This window comes from Ranitomeya variabilis, chromosome 1 (genome assembly GCF_051348905.1).
Source record: "Ranitomeya variabilis isolate aRanVar5 chromosome 1, aRanVar5.hap1, whole genome shotgun sequence".
Classification (NCBI taxonomy): Eukaryota; Metazoa; Chordata; class Amphibia; order Anura; family Dendrobatidae; genus Ranitomeya; species Ranitomeya variabilis.
In genome coordinates, this window is record NC_135232.1 from 749,694,556 (window position 1) to 749,720,345 (window position 25,790).

Genomic DNA, 25,790 nt, shown 5'->3' on the forward strand with positions numbered 1-25,790 from the left:
ATAATCAACTTGCAGGTGTATAATATTGAGAAATCACAGTTAAATCGGTTCCATGGCTTACCCCATATGATACAAACTAAACCATGCGCCTGCTGGCGTCCTGAATCCTCTAGTGCGCATGTCAGGAGAGGCAGAGTTTAATGCAGGATGAAAGTGCTTGTTGGCGCATGCGCAATGGCGATGTCTATGATTCAGGTGCCATTTTGGTAAGTGGAAGTAAGCGCATATGCAAAAATGTAGCTCTGGCTCTGGCAAGAGCAAAGTACATGTCATACATGATGAAGAAGCATGTAAATAGAGCAACCATATGACAATATAGGACACACTGTTATAAACAAATACAGAACATGAAAATAACATGCCATTTAGAGAGGAGTATTGAAACGCCGGATAATCCAGACAAAATTAAAATAATGATACTCAATAGTGGTGAATAGATAGGATTGATTAACACTAGTGGATTCAGGACGCCAGCAGGCGCATAGTTTATTTTGTATCATATGGAGTAAGCCATGGAATCGATTTAACTGTGATTTCTCAATATTATACACCTGCATGTTTATTATTAATTAGTGCAAGAATGAGCACTGTTCGAAGCTCCTCATATTTTTATTATTGCACTGCACTTTATGGGATACTAGATGGTGGCCCGATTCTCACGTATCGGGTATTCTAGAATATGTAGGAAGTATAAAGCACAGGCTACGTACTATATTGCACAGTGACGTAGTATATAACACAACCGACGTAGTATATAACATAGCTACGTAGTATATAACATAGCTACGTAGTATATAACAGAGCTACGTAGTATGTAACACAGCCACATAATATATAACATAGCCACGTAGTGAATTGAACAGCTACGTAGTGTATTGCACAGCTATGTAGTATATTGGTCAGCGACGTAGTATATAGCAGAGCCACGTAGTATATAACATAGCCACGTAGTATATTGTAGAGGCATGTAGTATATGGCATAGCTACGTAGTATATTGCACAGCCACACAGTATATAACAGAGCCATGTAGTATATTGCACAGTCGACGTAGTATATAACAGAACCGACACAGCCACATAGTATATTGCACAGCTACGTAGTATATAACACAGAGCACATAGTATATTGGACAGTCACATTGTATATTGCACAGTCACGCTGTATATTGCCCAGCTGCATAGTATATAGCACAGAGATGTAGTATATAACAGATCCCACGCAGTATGTAACACAGCCCACATAGTATATAGCAATATGGGCACTATATGTGTGGTTAAAAAAGACTTAAAATAAAAAATAAACATATACTCACCTTCCGAAGGCCCCTTGAAGTCCTGGCGCCTGTGTGTGGTACACGCGGCAGCTTCCGATCCCAGGGTTGGTATGAGCGCAGGACCTGTGATGACGTCGCGGTCACATGACCGTGACGTCATGGCAGGTCCTTCTCGCATAGCATCCTTGGCACCGGAACCTGCCGCTTGCACTGCCGAGGACAGCGCGCAACGTCAGAAGGTGAGAATTACCTTTTCTATTATTATTATTATTTGTAACATTAGATCTTTTTACTATTGATGCTGCATATGGTCACACAGGGTTAATAGCTGTGTTAACGGAGTACGTTACACCGCCGTCCGTTAACGCTGGCATTAACCCTGTGTGAGCGCTCAGCGCTGACTGCAGGGCAGTAAAGCAGCAGCCATTTCGCTGCCAGACTATGGCCATCGATGATTGGTCATGGCAATGGTCGTGGGCGTTTTGCCACGACCAATCAGTGACTTGGATTTCCATGACAGACAGAGGCCACGACCAATGAATATCCGGGACATACAGACAGAGAGACGGAAGTACCCCTTAGACAATTATATAGTAGATATGCACAAATGAATGATATCTGACACTTGATGTATACTCCATATCAAGAGGGATTATGCCCTTATTTATATGATTATTGTTAAATTATGTAATTATGTATACTCCTTTTTGCTTGTTGTGCTGCTCTGCTTTTCTTTTTTCAACCAATCAGCGACGGGCACAGTCTGCCGCGAATTCTGGAATCATCATTGTCCTCCACTGCTGTCAAGTGCCGCCATTGTGTAGGGTGCGTGCCTGCGTCCCCCTGTATGGGCGGCATCTCCCTGTGTTTCTATCTTAGAATGGGTCGTAAACGAAAATACGACAATGAGGATGACAGAAAAGCAGCAGCAGCAGCAAGAAAACGTCAACATCGGGAACAGGAGACACCACAACAAACTGCCGCCAGACAAGCCCAGGATGTGGTATCTCACAGACAACGTCACAGGGGTATTCTAGAATATGCATGCATGAGCCACGCAGTATATAACACTGGCCACATAGTATATAACACAGCCCATATAGTATATAGCAGTGTGAGCTGTTAAAAAAAAAATAGTTATATACTCACCCTCCGTCGTCCAGTGAAGCTGTCCCAATGCGCGAGCCGCTGCCGCCAGCTTCCGTTCCCAGAGATGCATTGCAAAATTACCCAGATGACTTAGCGGTCTCGCGAGACTGCTAAGTCTTCTGGGTAATTTCGCAATGCATCTCTGGGAACGGAAGCTGGCGGCAGCCGCGCGCACATCGGCGGACAACGGAAGGTGAGAATAGCAGGTTTTTTGCTTTTTTATTATTTTTAACATTAGATTTTTTTTACTATTGATGCTACATAGGCAGCATCAATAGTAAAAAGTTGGTCACACAGGGTTAATAGCAGCGTTAACGGAGTGCGTTACCTGTGGCATAACGTGGTCCGTTAACGTTGCCATTAACCCTGTGTGAGCACTGACTGGAGGGGAGTATGGAGCGGGCGCCGGGCACTGACTGGACGGAAGTAGGGAGGGACTAATTCTTGGCCGGACTGTGCCCGTCGCTGATTGGTCGAGGCCTATTGGCCTCGACCAATCAGAGACGCGGGATTTCCAGGACAGACAGACGGAAGTGACCCTTAGACAATTATATATATACACTCACCGGCCACTATATTAGGTACACCATGCTAGTAACGGGTTGGACCCCCTTTTGCCTTCAGAACTGCCTCAATTCTTCGTGGCATAGATTCAACAAGGTGCTGGAAGCATTCCTCAGAGATTTTGGTCCATATTGACATGATGGCATCACACAGTTGCCGCAGATTTGTCGGCTGCACATCCCAAAGATGCTCCATACAAGGCAGGATGGATCCATGCTTTCATGTTGTTTACGCCAAATTCTGACCCTACCATCCGAATGTCACAGCAGAAATCGAGACTCATCAGACCAAGCAACGTTTTTCCAATCTTCTACTGTCCAATTTCGATGAGCTTGGACAAATTGTAGCCTCAGTTTCCTGTTCTTAGCTGAAAGGAGTGGTACCCGGTGTGGTCTTCTGCTGCTGTAGCCCATCTGCCTCAAAGTTCGACGCACTGTGCGTTCAGAGATGCTCTTAGGACTACCTTGGTTGTAACGGGTGGCGATTTGAGTCACTGTTGCCTTTCTATCAGCTCGAACCAGTCTGCCCATTCTCCTCTGACCTCTGGCATCAACAAGGCATTTCCGCCCACAGAACTGCCGCTCACTGGATTTTTTTTCTTTTTCGGACCATTCTCTGTAAACCCTAGAGATGGTTGTGCGTGAAAATCCCAGTAGATCAGCAGTTTCTGAAATACTCAGACCAGCCCTTCTGGCACCAACAACCATGCCACGTTCAAAGGCACTCAAATCACCTTTCTTCCCCATACTGATGCTCGGTTTGAACTGCAGGAGATTGTCTTGACCATGTCTACATGCCTAAATGCACTGAGTTGCCGCCATGTGATTGGCTGATTAGAAATTAAGTGTTAACAAGAAGTTGGACAGGTGTACCTAATAAAGTGGCCGGTGAGTGTAGATATGCACAAATGAATGATATCTGACACTTGATGTATACTCCATATCAAGAGGGATTATGCCCTTATTTTTATGATTATTGTTAAATTATGTAATTATGTATACTCCTTTTTGCTTGTTGTGCTGCTCTGCTTTTTTTTTTTCTATATAGGATATTTAGTAGGTAGAGGCGAGATCAAACCTCAGATCAGTAAAGTGGACGCAATCCAAAACTGGCTGAGACAAAGAAGCATGTTTGAGCCTTTCTGTAAATAGTGGGGTACTACAGAAGGTTCCTCCCAAACTTTGCCATTATGAAGGCATTTGTACTGCAGACAGAAGCCTCAGAAGTCGGATTAGGAGTGGTCCTAAATCTTTCTCAGGAGATACACAGGGAGGAGCATCCATTTCTCTACCTGAGTAGGAAGCTGTTGGCACGTGAGAACAATTATTCCTTGGCCATAAAGTGGGAGGTGGAAACATTACGATTCTATCAGACCAAGCCCCACTCAGGTGGATGAAGGAGAATAAGGGGAAAAATGTTTGGGGTACTCGTTTCTAGTCCTGCAGGATTTCAGCTTCCATGCGGAACATAGATATGGGAAGCTACACAGTAATGCTGATGCCCTCTTGAGAATCCTGTATCTAGTGGTAGAAAGTGCCAAGCCCCACGGCTTTAGGGAGAGGGTGGAAGTAAGGTGTCTACCGGACACATGGTTGATGGAAGGAATGGATCAAGAAAGTGTTCTGTAATGTAAATCTGGAGTAATGCTTTAGTGCACATAGTACTAAGAGGGTAGTTTTTGTGCATCTGGGTGATGTTTATGGGCAGCCTGAGAGATGGGTGGGTCTTGCTGCCCACAAACCACACCTGTGGGTGTGGTTGTTTATTTGTTAAAATGGATCCTGTTTGACACATGAGCTGTGTGTGGAGGTAAAAAGACCTCCTGTGTGATGTCTTCAGATTGAGCCAGTACACTGTATGCTATAAAGCCTGTATGTCCTGGACTGTCTCTAAAGTGACTTTGTTGGAATTGTTTACTTTGTTTTGCCTGCACTGAAAGGCCGTTTATTTTGTTTTGCTTGTGGCATGGTTTATGAAGCACCAATAAAGCAGCCTGGAAATTTAAATGGAAACGGTTCCTGTGTTACCTTACCACACATCCAAGTGAGTGAGTAGCATTCCCACAACCTACAGGAAATATATATAGTCGTGAAAATAAGTACGCGTATGTCATATACTTCTGATTTTGCAAGTTTACCCACTTTCAAAGAATGGAGAGGTCTGTAATTTTTATCGTAGGTACACTTCAACTGTGAGAGACAGAATCTTAAAAAAAATAGAACATCACATTGTATGATTTTTAAACAATTAAATAGCATTTTATCTCATGAAATAAGTATCTGATCACCTACCAACCTGTAAGAATTATGACTCTCACAAACCTGTTAGTTTTTCTTTAAGCCCTGCTACTCTACTCTCATTACTTGTATTAATTGCACCTGTTTGAACTCATTACCTGTAGAAAAGACACCTGTCTGAACACTCACTCAATCTGTCACACTCCAACCTCTCCACCAAGACCAAAGATTTGTCTAAGGACACCAGGGACAAAAATTGTAGACCTGCACAAGGCTGGGATGGGCCACAGGACAGTAGGCAAGCAACTTGGTGAAAAGGCAACAACTGCTGGCACAATTGTTAGAAATTTGAAAAAGCACAAGATGACTGTCAATCTTCCTCGGTCTGTGGCTCCATGCAAAATCTCACCTCGTGGGGTAAGGATGATTCTGAGAAAGGTCAGGAATCAGCCCAGAACTACACGGGAGGACCAAGTCAATAGAGAGCTGGGACAACAGTATCAAATATTTACATTAGTAACACACTTCACCGTCATGGATTTAAATCCTGCACAGCATGCAAACTCCCCCTGCTTATGCAAGCACATGTCAAGGCCCATTTTAAGGTTGACAATGGCCATCCAGATGATCCAGAGGAGGCATGGGAGAAGGTCATGTAGTCAGAGCAGACCAAAATAGAACTTTTTGGTATCAACTCCACTCTCCGTGATTGGAGAAAGAAAATGGATGAGTACAACCCCAAAAACACCATCCCAACTGTGAAGCATGGTGGGGGAAATATCATACTTTGGGGGAGAGAATGCAAAGGTGACAGGATGGCTGTCATGTATCGGGTCCTGTATAGGGTCATGAATCGCGATATTTTGGCCAACAACCTCCTTCAATGAGTAAGAACATTGAAGAGGTTGTGGCTGAGTCTTCTAGCATGACAATGACCCAAAACACACAGCCAAGACAACTAAGGAGTGAAGCCGTAAGAAACATTTCAAGGTCCTGAAGTGGCCTAACCAGTCTCCAGACCAAAACCCAAGAGAAAGTCTTTGGAGGGAGCTGAAACTCAATGTTGCGAAGCAACAGCACCGAACTCTGAAAGATCTGGAGAAGATCTGTATGGAGGAGTGGACAAAAATCCCTTCTGCAGTGTGTGCAAACTTGGTCAAGAACTACAGGAAACATCTAACTTCTGTAATTGCAAACAAAGGTTTCTGTACCAAATATTAAGTTCTGTTTTTCTATTGTAACAAATACTTATTTCATGCAATAAAATGCAAATTATTTATTTTAAAAATCATTTAATTTTATTAATCTAATATATAAAGCTGAATGTGTGTATGTGTGTATGTGTGTATGTATGTGTGTATGTCCGGGATTGGCATCTGAACCGTCGCAGCTACAGCCACAAAATTTTGCACAGTCACACGTCTGGACCCCGAGAGCGTCATAGGCTATGTTGTGAGGTGAAATTTTAACCCCGCGCTTTCCAATTCACCAAACAATTTTGCCCCTATCTACATAATGGGGAAAAAGTGAAAGGAAAAGTGTTGGAGGCGTCGCAGCTACAGGCACAAAATTTTGCACAGTCACACGTCTGGACCCCGAGAGCGTCAAAGCTATGTTGTGAGGTGAAATTTTAACCCCGCGCTTTCCAATTCACCAAACAATTTTGCCCCTATCTACATAATGGGGAAAAAATGAAAGGAAAAGTGTTGGAGGCAAATTAACAGCTGCCAGATGTGAACAAGGGGGACTTAAATAATGAGAGCGATGGCGCCAAAGAGTATATACTGTACAGTTGCTAAGGTGGGGCCCCGACATGGGATAATCACCACACCACCACGGGGATATGAACACACACACAAAATGCGCCACACACTACCACGTGCTCGAACACATACAGTGGGGCAAAAAAGTATTTAGTCAGTCAGCAATAGTGCAAGTTCCACCACTTAAAAAGATGAGAGGCGTCTGTAATTTACATCATAGGTAGACCTCAACTATGGGAGACAAACTGAGACAAAAAAATCCAGAAAATCACATTGTCTGTTTTTTAAGCATTTTATTTGCATATTATGGTGGAAAATAAGTATTTGGTCAGAAACAAAATTTCATCTCAATACTTTGTAATATATCCTTTGTTGGCAATGACAGAGGTCAAACGTTTTCTGTAAGTCTTCACAAGGTTGCCACACACTGTTGTTGGTATGTTGGCCCATTCCTCCATGCAGATCTCCTCTAGAGCAGTGATGTTTTTGGCTTTTCGCTTCGCAACACGGACTTTCAACTCCCTCCAAAGGTTTTCTATAGGGTTGAGATTTGGAGACTGGCTAGGCCACTCCAGGACCTTGAAATGCTTCTTACGAAGCCACTCCTTCGATGCCCTCGCGGTGTGCTTTGGATCATTGTCATGTTGAAAGACCCAGCCACGTTTCATCTTCAATGCCCTTGCTGATGGAAGGAGGTTTGCACTCAAAATCTCACGATACATGGCCCCATTCATTCTTTCATGTACCCGGATCAGTCATCCAGGCCCCTTTGCAGAGAAACAGCCCCAAAGCATGATGTTTCCACCACCATGCTTTACAGTAGGTATGGTGTTTGATGGATGCAACTCAGTATTCTTTTTCCTCCAAACACGACAAGTTGTGTTTCTACCAAACAGTTCCAGTTTGGTTTCATCAGACCATAGGACATTCTCCCAAAACTCCTCTGGATCATCCAAATGCTCTCTAGCAAACTTCAGACGGGCCCGGACATGTACTGGCTTAAGCAGTGGGACACGTCTGGCACTGCAGGATCTGAGTCCATGGTGGCGTAGTGTGTTACTTATGGTAGGCCTTGTTACATTGGTATTGGTCCCAGTTCTCTGCAGTTCATTCACTAGGTCCCCCCGCGTGGTTCTGGGATTTTTGCTCACCGTTCTTGTGATCATTCTGACCCCACGGGGTGGGATTTTGCGTGGAGCCCCAGATCGAGGGAGATTATCAGTGGTCTTGAATGTCTTCTATTTTCTAATTATTGCTCCCACTGTTGATTTCTTCACTCCAAGCTGGTTGGCTATTGCAGATTCAGTCTTCCCAGCCTGGTGCAGGGTTACAATTTTGTTTCTGGTGTCCTTTGACAGCTCTTTGGTCTTCACCATAGTGGAGTTTGGAGTCAGACTGTTTGAGGGTGTGCACAGGTGTCTTTTTATACTGATAACAAGTTTAAACAGGTGCCATTACTACAGGTAATGAGTGGAGGAAAGAGGAGACTCTTAAAGAAGAAGTTACAGGTCTGTGAGAGCCAGAAATCTTGATTGTTTGTTTCTGACCAAATACTTATTTTCCACCATAATATGCAAATAAAATGCTAAAAAAACAGACAATGTGATTGTCTGGATTTTTTTGTCTCAGTTTGTCTCCCATAGTTGAGGTCTACCTATGATGTAAATTACAGACGCCTCTCATCTTTTTAAGTGGTGGAACTTGCACTATTGCTGACTGACTAAATACTTTTTTGCCCCACTGTATACCACCCTCAGCGCACATTTCACCACACATACACCAACCTCGCCACATAAAAGTCGAAACACAAAAGTCGCCGCTCAAAACTCGCCACGCGCAAAACTCTCCACGTGCAAAACTCGCCACATGTGCAAAACTCACCACACGCAAAACTTGCACACGCGGAAAAATTGCCACATGCACAAAAGTTGCAACACATGCAAAAGTTGCCTCACACAAAACTTGCACATACTCAAAAGGCACCCCACATAAAACTCGCCACGCGCAAAACTCGCCATGCGCAAAACTTGCTGCACACAACTTGCTACACTAACCTGTCACATGCAACTCGACACACAAAAAGTTGCTACACGCATGTCGCCACACAAAACTCATCTCACAAAAGTCGCTAAATGCATGTCGCTACACGCAACTCAACACACACAACTTGACACACGAAACTCGCCCTAAAACACACACAAGTCTGGTATTATCCTTCAAAAATAAAAATCTGATTAATAAGCAGACAAACTACAAGAGCAACAAATGTACCATATAGGAATCCGGCAGCTGTCAGTCACATGACCAGTCTATTATGTGTATGTGTGAGCTAATATATACTGCCAGGGGGTGGGCTTACTGTTGGCTGGGGATTTATCAGGCTGCCAATTTAGCTTACAAATACTGAGGTAAAAATACTGACCAAATAACGTGTGAACGAGGTCTAATACAGGAGGAGATGACATACAGATATATACTATATACAGGAGGAGATGACACACAGGTATATACTATTTACAGGGGAGATGACACACAGGTATATACTATATACAGGAGGAGATGACACACAGATATATACTATATACAGGAGAGATGACACACAGGTATATACTATATAGAGGAGGAGATGACATACAGGTACATACTACATACAGGAGGAGATGACATATAGGTATATACTATATACAGGAGGAGATGACACACAGGTATATACTATATAACAGGTGCAGATTACCTACAGGTATATAGTTTATACAGGAGGAGATGACATACAGGTATATGCTATGTATAGGAGGAGATGACATACAGGTATATACTATATACAGGAGGAGATGACACACAGATATATACTATATATAGGTGAGATGACACACAGGTATATACTATATACAGGAGATTACATACAGGTATATACTATATTTAGGAGGAGATGACATACAGGTATATACTATATACAGGGGAGATGACACACAGCAGGTATTTACTATATACAGGGGAGATGACATACAGGTATATACTATATACAGGAGATGACATACAGGTGTATACTATATATAAGGGTGATGACAAACATGTATATACTGAGGTGAAAATGAGAGGTGTGAGGTAAAAATGAAAAGGTGTGAGTGCAAAATGAGAGGAGTGAGGGAAAATAGTGGAGTGATCGGAAAATGACAGATGTGAGGTCGAAATGACAAGTGTTAGGGGGGAATGAGAGGAGTGAGGGGGAAAATAAGAGGAGTGAGGGGGAAAATGAGAGGTGTGAGGGAGAAAATGAGAGATGTGAGGGGGAAAATGAAAGATGTGATAGGGAAAATGAGAGGCGTGATGGGAAAATAAGAGAAGTGAGGTGCTATAACTAACCACAGATATTTACTATGCCCAGGCAACGCCGGGCTCTTCAGCTAGTTATATATATATATATATATATATATATATATACTGTATATATATATATATATATATATATATATATATATATATATATATATATTCATTTTATGCTTTTTTTTGTTTTTAGATTCTGTCTCTCACAGTTCAAATGTACCTATGATAAAAATTACAGACCTCTCTCTTCTTTGTAGGTGGGAAACTGCAAAATCGGCAGTGTATAAAATACTTATTTTCCCCTCTGTACCTGCCGGGAAAGCTGTTGAATATTTAGGTATCAGGCAAGTAGCCTATTTTAATGAACAGGGCAGGTCCACGATACAGCAATCACTTGGAGTAGTTTCATTTTTTTCTATAGTTATCAAGTATCCACAGACATACCGCACTCCTGTTTAACCCCTTTCCGACATTGGGCATAATAGTACGCCAATGTCGGACTCCCTCCCTTTGATGTGGGCTCCTACACTGAGCCCACATCTTTTCCGGCACATGTGCCTCTAACAGCCGCGGCTGTTAACTAGATAAACTCTGATAGCCGCATTTAATGCGCGCTTCCGGCAAGCGTGCCGGAAATCCCACCGATCGGTGACCCCGAAATGTGATTGCAGGTCACCAATGGGTTGGCATGACAACCAGAGGTCTCCAGCAGACCTCTACGGTTGTCACTGCCGGATTGCCAGTGGTCGTTGCTCATAGGCTCATAGCAAGTCACCAATTCTGCTACATACACGTGATCTGATCATCGCCTGTATGTAGCAGAGCCGATCAGGTTAAGGCAGCTTCTACCATTGAAGCCGGGAAAGGTCAGAGAGGCCCGGCGCCTGCACACTGCAGTACTTTGCTCTGCTCTCAACAGGCAGATAAAGTACGCCTGCGCAGCAGCCGCGGCAGGAAGAAAAGAAGAGGATGTCATCGCATGAAGATGGGAGGCGCCGGACCCGGAATGCGACACCCATCGGACCCGAACTGAACCGGACCGCCCCTGGGTGAGTATAATCTAACTCGTTTTTCTTATATTTCAGGGTACATCGGGGGCTTATCTACAGCATTACAGAATGCTGTAGATAAGCCCCTGATGCCGGTGGCCGCAGCTCATTCTCGAATTTTGGGGGGTGAGAGATTCCCTTTAAATAGGAAAGAACCTAGACACTTTTGGTGTCTATGAACTTGTAATGACCTGGAGAATCATAATGGCAGGTCAGTTTTAGCATTTAGTGAACATGGTAAAAAAAAAACTGTTGGATTGTGCTTTTTTGAATTTCACAGCAGTTGGATTTTTTTTTTCCATTTTGAGTACGCCATGGTAAACCCAATGGTTTTGTTCAAAAGTACAACTCACACGGCAAAAAACAAGCCCTCACATGGACATTTTTGCCAAAAAATAAAAAAGTTATGTCTCTATGAAGAAGGGGAACAAAAAATGAAAATGCAAAACCAAAAATACCTCGTCGTTAAGGGGTTAAAAGCAAATAGCGCAATATAAAACCTTTACCAATGTATAATATTATGCTTCAATACAGTCTCTCAAGATTGTATGTCCCATGCAGTGAAGGAAGTCTGAAGTTGGTGACATGTCTTTTTGTCTACAATATTGCAAAAAGAAGACATTTCTTAACATAGCTATTCAGCCCCATTATCTTTTGCTTCACCTATATCTGAAAAGTACCTGGAAAACTGTGATCAACGCTTGTGGGAAGGTATCAAAAGTGCTTCTCCTTATTTCTGTGTCTTCAAAATCAAACTTTCCACCAAACATCTGCATGCCGAGAAGGGCAAAGATGATCATGAAGAGAAAAAGCAAAAGTAGAAGTGATGCAATGGAGCGGACAGAGTTGAGCAGTGAAGCCACAAGATTGTTTAGTGATGTCCAATATCTGAAGTATAAAAAAAAGCAGAATATAAACATGGGAAAAAGAAAATACAACTAATGGTCAAGATTAAATCTAAATTTTAAATATTATACCATACATTGTGGTATATTATCTTAAAAATGTAAAAAGCTTTTAAACCATTTCACATTTAACATGTTATTATTAGTAATTATTTGGGCCAAATGATGCTTGTCAACGCCTATAAACATGGGAAAGAGAAAATACAACTAATGGTCAAGATTAAATCTAAATTTTAAATATCATACCATACATTGTGGTATAATATCTTAAAAATGAAAAAAGCTTTCAAACCATTTAACATTTAACACGTTATTATTAGTAATTATTTGTGCCAAATGATGCTTGTCAATGCCTACCCAGGTTTAGTCCTGATGAACAGGTCCTGCGTGACCTTGAAAAGTGTTGACTTTTAAACCTGTCTAAATAAATATTTTAATTTTACCGATATTTTGATATCAGCAGCGAATGAGTGATACCTTCGTCTTTCTCTCTATATCTTTGGTCGTCCTCTTGACCAGTATCTGTACATCAGCTGTTTTATATGCTTTTTATGTGTTGCCATTTAGCAACCTAGCTAGGTGAGTGTATCTCTCCTTTCCCTGATACTCCATTGTCATCGGATAAGACCCTACTGTGCTTTTTCTTTCCCAGTTTCTTTCTTCTGTAAATGAGCAGTGGTAGCAGACATTGCTCAGTGTCTCTGCTGGATGACAGGCTGTATAGTGGCATCATGCAACAATGCAGCCTGCCATCTAGATGTAGCAGAGCTAGACCCATCATGGACAAATGGAATATTATTTTCTCAGTGGACAGGTGAGGAATATTGTTGTTTGATATTTTAATTCTCCTGCAGGGGACAATGGTGTCCCTGGAATAGGCGATGATGTGAGTATGGTTTAATTAAGATTGATTAAAGGAATCTGTGTCAGTCTTTCAATTAATGGACTATGGGATTAGTAATGGGGTCGTTTTATAGACGCCTCTCCAATACTAACATCTGGGCTTTATGTCAATATAAAGGTGATATCAACTCCCAGGGTAAGTGGGAAAAGCGAGGCTAAGTGCCAGAATTAGCACATCTTATAGATGCACCTTTTCAGGGGCAGCTGAGTACTGATGTTTTTAGCCGGAGGCAGGCAATATCCATGGCCCCTTCCTAGGCTATTAATATCAGCTTGTAGCCACCTGCCCAGCCTTTACTGGTTATTAATTTTAAGGGCACCTATGTCATTTTTTTTTGGGTCCCCCATTTTAATAGCCAGTAAAGGCTAAGTATACAGCTGTGAGCTGATATTAATAACCTAGGAAGCTCCATGGGTATTACCCCCTTTCCGGGCTATAAACATCTGACCCCAGCTGTCTGCTTTCCCTCTGCTGGTTAATAAAATGTTGGGGATCCCATGCCATTTTTTTCAGAAAATAATTTAGTAAGTAAAAAAATACATGTACAGTAAGCTGCACACATACTGCACTAATTATATATGTGACTGACATCTTTATATATATCTATTCTAATATATGTTGTATATATCTATTCTATCTATTCTATTTTGTCAGGTAACGATGTGATTTTACTGTACGCGTCTGCTGAAGTGCCAGCTTTTCAAAGGACATGGGTGTGCAAAATTCAGACAGCACTCGCGTGGTCCGAGGGCCGTTCAATTTATTTATCACACCCATTGACTTGCATTGGCGAGTCTCATCCGATATACGAGGCAAACTGTAGCATGCTATGATTTTTTTCTCAGTCCAATTTCAGTTGAGAAAAAAATAGCAGATTAGCTATAACTCATAGATTAAGATTTGTTAGCGTGCAATTTGATTTTTTTATCAGATTGCACGCGTATGTTTTTTTGGCAGATGATTATGACCCCTTAGGTAAAATTGTGAGTGAGCCAACTCTCTTGCATGAGAAGCAACCACACACATGAATGGTCTCAGGATGCTCTACTGTTAGTGTGATACAGGATTCATGTTAGCGCACACCTTTTCCTTTGCTTCCACTCATTAATCCAGGTGTCTTAAACAGTCTGAAGGGGCTTCAACAGAGAAAATAACTTTACCACAGTTTTTTGCAGTCCAGATGGATTTTCTTTTCATCCAAAGGAATATGCTCACCTACAATTTTGCCTAAAATTACTGCAATTAATAAAGCACAGTATCTAAGCTTCCCCAGAGAGCAACTTCTCCCAGTTATCCAGGAGCAAATTGGTAGTTGCTTTTTCAAGTAAAAAGAACAAATGGATGAATTAAATTTTGGGTCTATAGTTGGGAAAAACTCAGATCTCAATCCCATTGAAAAACTATTGTCAGACTAAAAAAAAGTAGATGAAAAAACAAAAACTTGAAACTCCAAGCACTAATTACCTTCGAAAGCCATTACCGTATATTTAATTTCAATTAATTTTTCAATGAATAATACTGATATTAATTTAGCTATACACAAACATGCTTACCGTGTAATCTTAAATATTCGAAGAAGTCGTATACACCGCAAAACAGATATTCCAAGTGGAGACATGATGTTGCTGGCAACTAACAGGATTTCGAGAAGTCCTGTGCATACCACAAAGCAGTCAAACCGGTTGAAAAGAGACATAAAATATGACTGGAAACCAAGTGCATAGATCTTCAAGATCATCTCCATTGTGAACAAAGCAAGCAATACCTGGTTCGCAATATCTGAAAAGTAAATAGAATTAGTATATTCCTCAAACTCCACAATTAAACTATATGACCAAATGTTACTCCTAACGCTGGAGTTGCATTTTAATTAATGATTAAACTCTATATGTATGCAGAGTATTATTAGTGTAGTAGAAAAACTTGCTTAAAGAAACATAAAAATGACATATTTATGATGACCAATACACATTTTTCAAGCATAATCAATAAGGGATCCTAAGCCATAGTGCCAATTTGTAGCCCCTTAGCGACTACCAATATGCATTAAAATGGTGTCCGTTAAGGGGTCTTACTCCATCGCAGTTTTAAAATGCCGATTGGGAATAAGTGGATAGTGCCACAACCCCCCCTTGAGGGCAACTGACACACTGCAACACTGGCTCTGGCGAGTTTTGGAATTGACCGTGGAAGATTAACCCCATCACTATTGCTTTCAATTGTGACAATGGCATCTAAGTGGTTAAACTGGGGTTAAATACCACTTTTGACAGGATTGACCGCCTCTGAGCCCCATTTGCTGATCATGTCCATGGTACGTCGAGGTCATTGCATGACCCCAGGGTACGGTGGTCTGTTTGATCCAGCTATGAGCAGAGTGTAACAGGCACAGTCAGTGAATCAAAGATAGGTTTCATGCACTGCAATACATGAGTACTTCAATGTGTGAAACCAGCAATCAAAGTAAAAAATATACATGTCTCACAGTGGGACTAACTGAAAAAGGTTTTAAAAAATGTAAAAAAAAGTAAAAAATGTAATACAAAAAAGCACACACATATCACAAAAAGCCGTTTCACCACTAAAAGCTTAGCATTTGTGTTAAAACATTTTTTTTTTAAAGTACATATAATTGGTAATTGGCATAGACGTTTTCAGAATGACCTGAACTATACATATAGCAAACACCATTAAAAAAAAAATATATATATTGCTTTTTCATCATGCTGACACACAAAAAATTGAACAAAAAGATCAAAAAGTCATATTTAAAAAGAAAAATGGTATAAATGAAAATGCCAAATATTTATCAATTATACTGATCTGAAGAACAACTTGGTTTTATTACTTTTACCGCACAGCGAGCTGCACACAAAAAATATAAAACTTGTAAGTGAATTGCTGGGCTTTGTTCATTCTATGTCTGAATAAAAGCTGAATAAAAAGCTATAAAAAAAAATTATGTGCCCCAAAATGGTACCAAATAAATCTGCAACTCGTCCTACAAAAAATAAGCCCACATACAGCTAGGTTCGCCAAAAAATAAAAAAAAGTTACAGCTCTTAGAATATGGCGACAAAAAAAGCTATTTTTATAAAAAGACATTTTTACTGGGTAAAAGCAGAAAAACATAAAACAAATATAGAAATCTGATATCGCTGACATCACATCGACCCTAAGAATAAAGTCGACTAATCACATACCGCAAAGTGAACCTTGTAAAAAACAAAAATAAGAACTACTCTTGTACTGCTATTTTTTCTAAAAGTGCTTTTGAAATTAAAAACCTGGGGCTAAAACAACGTTTTAGTAGACAAAATTAAATTTGCTACATCCACAGACCAATGTTACAAAATTCCGTGTACCATCTGTGGGTTTAAAATGCTCACTACAGCCCGAGATGAATTCCTCAAGAGGTGTAGTTTCCTAACAAGGTCACGTGTGGGGGTTTCTGCTGTTTTGGCACCATATCGTCTCTTCAAATGTGACAGTGACATGGAGCCCACAGTTTATTTCTGACAAATTTGTGCTTGAAAAGTCAAATAGCGATCCTTCCCTTACAAGCCCTGCCATGTGTTTTCTCCCACATATGGGCATCAGCATACTTAGGAAAAACTGCACAACAAATTGGGCTGTCCACTTTCTCCTGTTACCTTTGTCAGCATAAAACTTTGAGGCTAAAGCAACATTTTTGTATAAAAAACCCTTAATTTTTCCTTTTTATGTCCCAATTCTGTTAAGCTCCTCTGGGTTTAAACTGTTCACCAAACTCCTAGATAAATTCTTTGAAAGGTTTCGTTTCCAAAATAAAGTTACTTGTAGGACATTACTGTTGATTTAGCATGGAGTCTGCAGTCAGTTCCAGCCAAATAGCGTTCCTTCCCTTCTGGGCCCTATTGTGTGCCCAGACTGTAGCTTCCCACCACATAATGGGTATGGTTGTACGAAGGAGAAATTGTACAACAAATTGTGCAGTCCATTTTCTCCTTTTATCATTTTTTAAATTAAATATTTGGGGCTAATGCAATATTTTTCAATCCAATGTTTAAAAATTCTGGGAAGCCCCGGTGGATTCAAGATTGACAACACACACCTAGTTAAATTCCTTAAGTGGTGAAGTTTCCAAAATGGGGTCACTTTTGGGGGTTTTCTGCTGTTTTGCCACCATAGCAGCACTTCAAGTGTGACATGGCGTTCGCAGCCTATCCCGGACCAATCTGCAAATTAAAAGTCAAATAGCGATCCTTATCATCCTAGACCTTCCATGTGCTCAAACTGTAGTTTTCCACCACATATGGGGCATCAGTGTACTGAGGAGAAAATGCACAGATGTTTTGTGGCACATTTTCTCCTGTGAAAATGGAAAATATGGGGCTAAAGCAACATTTTAGCAAAAAAAACATCATTTTTCATTATTTTGGTCCACTGTGCTATTATTCCTGTGAATCACCTGAAGGGTCAGAAGTGAAATGGTCCCTATAAAATAGGATTTGTAAATTTTGTTGGAATAATTAAAAATTACTGCTAATTTTAAAACCGTTCTAACAAAAAAAGTCTCAAAAATGATGATAACATGAAGAAAACATGGTTTATTAATAACTTTGTGTGGTATGACTATTTGTTTTGATGGCAGAGAGTAAAAGAATTGTGAATTTTTCACATTTTTTAAAAATCTTTTTCATATTTTCATTAAAAAAATCTCAATTTATATTGATTTAAACTTACAGCTATCATGAAGTACAATTTATCACAAAAAATCTCAAAATCACTGGGATATAAAGAATTATTCCAAAGTTATTACCACATAAAATGACCCTAGTCAGAACTGAAAAATTTAGCTTGGTCAGGAAGGTGAAACAAGCTGTGACAAGAGAGTGAAACAAGCTATGACTAGAGATGAGCGAACAGCACCCGAGCCCGAACCTGGACCCCCTTCACTTGAATGGATGGCCATAACATCCAGTGTTTGCCATACTGTCATGTGCATGACAGAGCGGCAAATGCTGTCTCTGATCGGCTGTAAGACCCTGTAAAAAGACAGCGTGAGCCTGCTGCTGTGATTGGAGGTAAAAAGTTCACCTCCGGTCACTGGCGTCAGCTGATGGGGCTACAACACCCATCAGCCGACGCCTGCTGCCGATAATAACAGCGAGAGCAGATGACGGCTGATGGGAGTATTCATCAGCCGCCACCTGCACTCTAGATAAAATTTAAAAAAAAAAAACAGTGTGGGTTCCCCCATATTTTTGATAACCAGCCAGGCAAAACTGGCAACTGCGGGCTGCAAGCCTCAGCTGCCAGCTTTAGCAAGGTTGGTTATGAAGAATAGGGGGGGTTCCCATGACATTTTTTAAAATTGGTTAAATAAATAATTGATGTCACTGGACACCTTTGTATTGTTCAGTGACATCAAGCCTATGGCTTAGGCTTCTTTCACACTAGCGTCGGCACAGGGCCGTCGCTATGCGTCGGCCCGACGTGCCGACGCGCGTTGTAAAAGTTATGCCCGACGTGGGCAGCGGAAGCAGTCTTACGACGCTTCCGCTGCCCCATTGTAATGTCCGGGGAGGAGGGGGCGGAGTTTCGGCCATTAATGCGCGGTCGAAAATGGCGGACACGACACGCAAAAAAATGTTACATGTAACTTTTTTTGTGCCAACGGTCCGCCAAAACATGACGCAACCGTCGCACGACGGTTGCGACGTGTGGCCATACGTCGCAATGTGTCGCTAATGAAAGTCTAAACGACGCATTGCGACGTATTACAAACGATGCTAGTGTGAAAGTAGCCCTAGTAATGGAGAGGTGTCTAAAAGACGCCCATCCATTAATAATCCCATAGTTGTATTGTAAATAAACACACAGCAAATATAAAGTCCTTTATTTGAAATAAAAACAAAACACACTTTCCCATTTTTATTTCAAAATAACAAACACAGTTGTACTCACCTAAAGCCCATTACATTGAAACTCTCATCTCCTGTAATAAATAGAAAATAAAATAAAACCATATCCCTCACCTGTCTGACACCATCATCCATGTGGGAAATCTTTATCTGAGGATAAACAGTTCTCAACCTGGATGGTGCCAAGATGCCTGAACTGCAGGGACCTTGGAAAGATCACTGCTATCACAGTGACAAAAAGTCTCAGGGTGCAGTGGTGAGTTCACCGCAGTTCAATTTCTCCTGGTGAACTCACCACTGCACTTCCTCACTGTGCTAGCAGTGATCTTATCAAGGTCCCCACAGTTCAGGGGTCTGGCTGGGTATGTAGCCTCAGTGACCAGCGGTAACCGCAGTTACATCACCGCTGGTCACTGAGGCTGCTGTCAGGATTCAAACCCAGCAGCTCCTGTGCACCAGAGAGCAGCTCTTCCCACTGAGCTATTCAGCTTACTGGACAGTTCTGTGCTAACCCAAATACTTGTACCTGTGTTGTTTCTGAAGGGTCTCCACCCTGAGTTCCTGTTGCTCACCACCCTGTGTTTCTGATTGGCTCCATCCTGATTGAACACCCTATTTAAGACCTGGCATAGCACTCCATTCCTTGTGAGATTATTGAGCTACCAGCCTCTAGTCAAGCTTCCTTTCACTTGCTGCTTATCCTCAAAGATACCACATTGCTGTTCCTGTGTACCAACTTCTGGCTATCCCTGACTACGATTCCTGCTTATCCTTCAAATTATATTGCTGTTTCTGTGTACCGACTTCTGGCTATCCCTGACTACGCTACCTGCAGCTGCTGTCCCTAGTGGTTGCAATACCACTGCTCCAAACCAGGTCAGTCCATAACAGCTGTGCTTGCAGCAACTCATTGCCCAGTGGTTGTGAGCCTGGATGGTCGCATCTTGGAACCATCCAGGTTGAAAACGGTTTATCCCAGACAATGATTATGTAAGAGGGTGGTGCTGTTAAGGACAGTAAGGAACACGCTGTCACTTTAAGAGGCTGCACCCCCTTGTTTGGTGTGATGGAATGTTCTGCTTCTCTCCTGCTCTAATCGTAATGAACTGGTCGGTGCAGAGTGCAGGTGTGGAGCTGGAGCAGCGTGTGTGAGCTGGAGCTGCTAGAGAGAACTTTGTGCTGTTTGCTGCAAGAAAGGTCCCACAGCTTGGGATGTAGTGCGTTTTGTGAAATTTGCAAGACTTTTCCGGGTTCAGCAAAGGTGGCTGTCCTGTGCTAGTTTGTGAAGCCACGAAGATACTGAGAAGGGGACTTACAGTTTCCAGGAGCATCCCTAGGATCCAGAAGCAAGGAGAAGACCACGCTTTGCAGAGCTGACAGGAAGCCGTGCGCACCACCGTGTTGGACTTCTGGGGGCCCCCCTGGGACTGTACCTGAGTCCCCAACATCACCGTGAGTCTGTTCCTGTTTGGTGCACCTGTTAGGGCCTAGTGCAGGCTTCAGTAATCAGTACACGGGAGCCGTGTGGCCTGTTTAGTAAAGGCCAGGGAGGTTATACATAGAGTAGCATCGTTATTTGTTTATTGTTTAAAGTTGCTTGTGAGACAAATTCTGAGTCTGTAATTGTTGGAGCACCGCGCTATTTTACGGACAAGATAACTCATGTACATTGTCTTTTGCTATTGTAAACCCCTGTTTGCATCTTCCTCCTTCCTTTCATTCCTTGCCTCCCAATAAATCTACCCTTTGCTGTTTGCACCTCATCTTGTGTACAGTAGTCTTCCTGCACAGTGGTGGTCCCACGGCAATCGCTTCAAGTACGCCGTGGGACAGAAGGTTGGACAGGTGAGGGATATGATAGTTTTGTATTTTCTATTTATTACAGGAGACGAGGGCTTTAATGGAATGGGCACTAGGTGGTGTGTTTGTTATTTTGAAATATAAATATAAAAGTGTGTTTTGTTTTTATTTCAAATAAAAAAAGATGACTGAGGGGCGATTTAATAACCATATAGAGTATAAGTATATAAGGTGACAATACAAATATCTCTCCGAGGATCTGTTTATACCAAGGAATGTGACGGTCACAAGGAGGCATTTTCTGTGTCTGGAGGAGAAAAGGTTTTTCCACCAACATAGAAGAGGATTCTATATTGTTGGGCCAGCGAGAATCTGGAATTCCTTGCCTGAGGAGGTGGTGATGGCGAACTCAGTCGAGGGGATTAAGAGAGGCCTGGATGTCTTCCTGGAGCGTAACAATATTGTATCTTACAGTTATTAGGTTCTTTAGAAGGACGTAGATCTGGGGATTTATTCTGGTGGAATATAGGCTGTGATATGAGGAGGTTAAAAATTATTGAAATACCAACATTTTTATATATCCTACAAACAATGCCAATCTGGCTAAAGGCCATTAGACATTTTCTTTTTCTTTCATTTGGAGAGACAAAAAAATGTAAGGTTGCTCTCCATATTCTTCAAGCACATTATTTACTTGGAGGTCTTAACTTTCCCAATATAAACCCCTTGGCAACACAGACAGTTTTGGCCTTTATGACAGGCCATATTTTTTTTTTAACTTTTCTTTTGGTGCAGTCCAGAAGCCATAACTTTTTTTTTTCAGCTAGAGTCATATTTTCACACGGTCCATCCGATGTCTGGCCGGGCTAAGGGTCTTCTAACTCGAAATCCAACAGCCTCATGAGCATATATGAAGCCATTGAGCTCGGGTAAGGATACCTGCGGTCAATCCAGACATTACAATCCCAACTCACACCACAAAAGTCAGATTTGTGAAATGAGGTTTATTCTGATTTTTATGAGGCAAGGCGGTCAAACGTGACCAATTTTGGGTAATAAGCATGTTTCTATTTATGTTCTACCATATCCTATAAAAGGCACACATAACTAATAGTGATATATATATATATATATATATATATATTTATATTTATTTTTTTTAATTATCACATTTTCCACAACTGGCTAGTTCTACCATTGCATAAAGTAAAATCACAATGTGAATTGCTACTTACCTTGTGCCCTTGTTAGTGAGTCTGGTTGATCGTGATGTTCAGTTGCAATGGTGATAGTGTTTACAAGAATAACTATGATAACAAGCCAGTAGAAGAATCTAGATTTCACAAGAGCACGACTTTTTCGTCGAAGTAGGCGATGCCACTGGCGCCACTGCCGACTAAATACAAGTGTCAACATATTATGCACATGTAGTATAATTATAGTTTTAAATTGCTTAGGTTGTGTAACACTAGAGTTCACTTACAAAAAGGAGATAACCTTATTGATTCCCTCCATTTCATACAGACTTTCGGTTTCAGAGCCATCCTCTTCTAACTGTAGAAGCCCTAAAATACAGATAAAAAGAAACATTAATTTAACACCCCAGGAAACTGTCTGTTTCAGTGGTGTCGCTTTCCTTTCGGGGAGGGTGATGCCATGCCTGGAAGCGAGGAGGATCCCTTTAACAGGTGGCACATACATGCAACATGTTCTGATTCCAGGCCAGAAGGGGGAGCTTTGAAACCAGGTTTCAGGGTAGCTTCCCTAGATATATATTCTGGCTTGGAGGAGGAGTTAGGCAGTTTGAGAAGGAAGTCTGTAGCAAACAGTGAAGGTGTGAAGTCTGGAGATTGTGAGACTGAGAGAAGTGAGCAGGAGCTGGGGCCGTGCAGCCACGTGGTGCTGCAGCTCCAAGTCAGAGAGAAGAAGAAGACAGCATTGCACCTGTAACATACCAGAGGGAATAAGCACAGAAGAATCAAGGAGCTAGAAGGAAGCTGTGACTGAGCTCCTTCTATGTTGAAGCGCATGAACCTGGCACCGAGAGCACAAGGCTGTGTGGAACTGTATGTCCCATAGCAGAACTGGAGGGCAGAAGATTCTAGGTCGTCTGTCTGCACCCACACCTGAAGGTACAGCAACATACAGAGCCCGGAGTCATCTGAGAGACACCTGTAAAAAGGCTTGCGTTGCCTACCATGCAGGTACTGTCTTAGGACAGGTAAAGAGAGAACCTTGAAAGAAACCATAGGCAGCAAGGGTCTTGCCCTACAGCACTAGAAGGAAGGCTTATAACCTCACCTGGATAAAGGGATCCATAATCGCTTCCTGGCCGACCGGACCTCACCAACAACTGTAACCAATACCCTGGACTGTGGCCATGTACCAGTAAACAGGTAAAGAGACTGCAACCCCGTGTCCTCTGATTATTTCTGGCACCACACTATCTTTGCCAAATGCACCGGGAGCTCTGGGGACCCAGCTTCACCTATGGAAAGCCATACCATCCTTGCTACAGTGCCATCACTCCCCAGAGGACCCCTTTACGCAGCCTCGGTCACCCTTGACCGAATACCCCAGTTGGTGTCATGAACACTTTTTATTCTAATAACCACTTTAAAGTCGTTCCCTTTAATTTGGATGCCCAGGGCCATGGACCGGGTCGCTGCCACCGTGACTTCCCCTTTAATGACCACTGGACCCAGTACTGAGTAACCCCTAGGCCCTGGCAGGTGCTTCATTAACAGTGCAGACACACAAAACAACTCAGTGACTAAGAGTCATTTCTTTATCCTTACCATCTCTTGGTTCCATATCTGGATCCATTACTTCTGCATGAGTGATCCAGTCTAAATAACCTCGTAAATCTTCATCCATAGCCTGCTGTTCTCGCAGTTTTTGGAAAGCGCCACGAGATTTGGCTTTTTCTCGTTCTTTTGTAAACTCACTGCAAAGAGAAAGAAGAAAATACTAATATAAACATAACAAACATCTGACTAAAGATATATTATCATACTTAGGTAAAAGGTTGAAAGTCATACCCACTCAAGACGCCAAGCACCAAGTTTAGCACAAAGAAGGATCCCAATAGAATAAGGCTTACAAAGTAAATCCAAGGCCATTCATTTCCAATTGCATCATTTACCTAAACAGAAAAGAGTATTCTCCATTTAATATTCATAATTCTTGTTCAAAAGCACCAAATCAGTGAAAAAAAAGTTATGAAGCTAAGAAAACAAAATATTAGGTCTCATTCCGATGGCCGTAAGACAGTTATACTTAGCATCTGTATTACAGTTGCAAGTCCCTGCCCAATCAAATCTTTTATGAACAGATTTGACAACAAAATAGACTGGAAATAAAGACATGCAGTTGTAATCTGGATGCTAAAATGTGCCCCCATTATGGCTGACTGAGGCATATGTCCAGATGTAGCAGATATCTTCCCCTGTGGATTTTCCTGCAAATCCTGATTGAATATGAAAAATAACCCCGTGCAGGCCTTGAATTGGCCCACAGCAGAACAGGAGAATCCTCCGGTGGTCCCCTCTTATATGAGCAGTATTTGGTACAATATACATGAATCACTATGTACAGACAAAGGCAGCATCTTATTTAATTTAACAATCTACCCAGTTCATTACTACATAAATTTGTGATTGAGGATAATGTCACATTTGAGTGAAGCAAAGTGGGGCCCGAAGTTGTTTACTGGTGACCAGTGGTGAGTCCTAGTCCTCCCCAGTCTGACACTGAACCCAAATATAGTAGCTTTTTAGGTAAATAATAGAATTCAGAGTCCTTAATGGTTAATACCTTTTCATAACTAACTGAAAAGATGGTAATAAATAGCAAGCTTTCGAGACTACTAAAGTATGTTCATCAAGCAGGATTTCACACAAAATTTGTAGTCACATATTTATACACAACAGCACAGGATAGTGCAGTAAAGTTATCTGAAGCAGAACTATCAAACAGTTGTGGTATTAGATATTATAGCAGTCCATAGATAAGGTGTCTTCTGACTAAGGTCTGGTCCATGGTTGAGATTCCCAACAAGGTTTGAGGAGCACAATCCTTCATTGATGTAGACTGACATTAATCCACAGGACACATTCATTTCTGCTTTAATTGTGTCAACACTCAACAGTTGTCATGTGTGTGTTATCTAAAACTTTTCTTGGATTGTAAGTTACCTTTCAATATTTATATTTTAATGTCCATAATACTGTGATCAGGGCTACAAAACTACTTTGTCACAGGTAAATCTCTTCTTTTAACAGTTAGCCATTTAAAATGTATCAACCACTGAGGACTCTCAATATTTTTTTTTCTATCTACTGATTAACCCCTTAATGACGGAAGTATTTTTGTGTTTTCGTTTTTTGCTCCCCTTCTTCCAAGAGCCATACCTTTTTTTTTGTCAAAATGGCCATGTGAGGGCTTGTTTTTTGCAGACAAGTTGTAGTTTTGAAAGACATGATTGTTTTTAACATATTTTATACTGGAAAAAGAGAAAAAAAATTCCAAGTGTGGTGAAATTTCAAAAAAGTGCAATTAAACACTTGTTTTTTTGTTTTGTTTTTTACCATGTTCACTAAATGCTAAAACTGACATGCCATTATGATTCTCCAGGTCATTACGAGTTCATAGACACTAAACATGTAGTGAAAAGTGGTGAAAAACCCAGTAGTCAGCATTATTCCTAATCATAACTATATGGGGATCATGTTGCAGATGTCGGGCTCTACCATGAGATCCAAGCCCATGCTGTGTTGGTGGCTGGATAACAATGAGGCTCGTTTGCTCCATCCACAAACAACAGAGAGGGGAGGATTATCCTCTTCACCTGACATTTGTTCACCTATTACCTCTTCCTCCATTTGTTCCTCAGATCTTGCACCTTCGATAA

The 25,790-nt window shown here is 41.5% G+C and overlaps 1 protein-coding gene across 1 annotated transcript in view; it reads right to left on the bottom strand.

Annotated features, from left to right (window-relative positions):
- CACNA1S (calcium voltage-gated channel subunit alpha1 S) overlaps positions 1-25,790 on the bottom strand; it is a 422,207-nt gene that overhangs the window by 227,836 nt on the left and 168,581 nt on the right. The window contains exons 7-12 of the mRNA XM_077270340.1: positions 23,920-24,023; positions 23,677-23,825; positions 22,362-22,443; positions 22,114-22,274; positions 14,726-14,951; positions 12,044-12,251 (exon numbers count right to left, since the gene is read on the bottom strand). Of these exons, the coding sequence (XP_077126455.1) occupies positions 12,044-12,251; positions 14,726-14,951; positions 22,114-22,274; positions 22,362-22,443; positions 23,677-23,825; positions 23,920-24,023 (930 nt within the window). The remainder of the gene's footprint in view (positions 1-12,043; positions 12,252-14,725; positions 14,952-22,113; positions 22,275-22,361; positions 22,444-23,676; positions 23,826-23,919; positions 24,024-25,790) is intronic.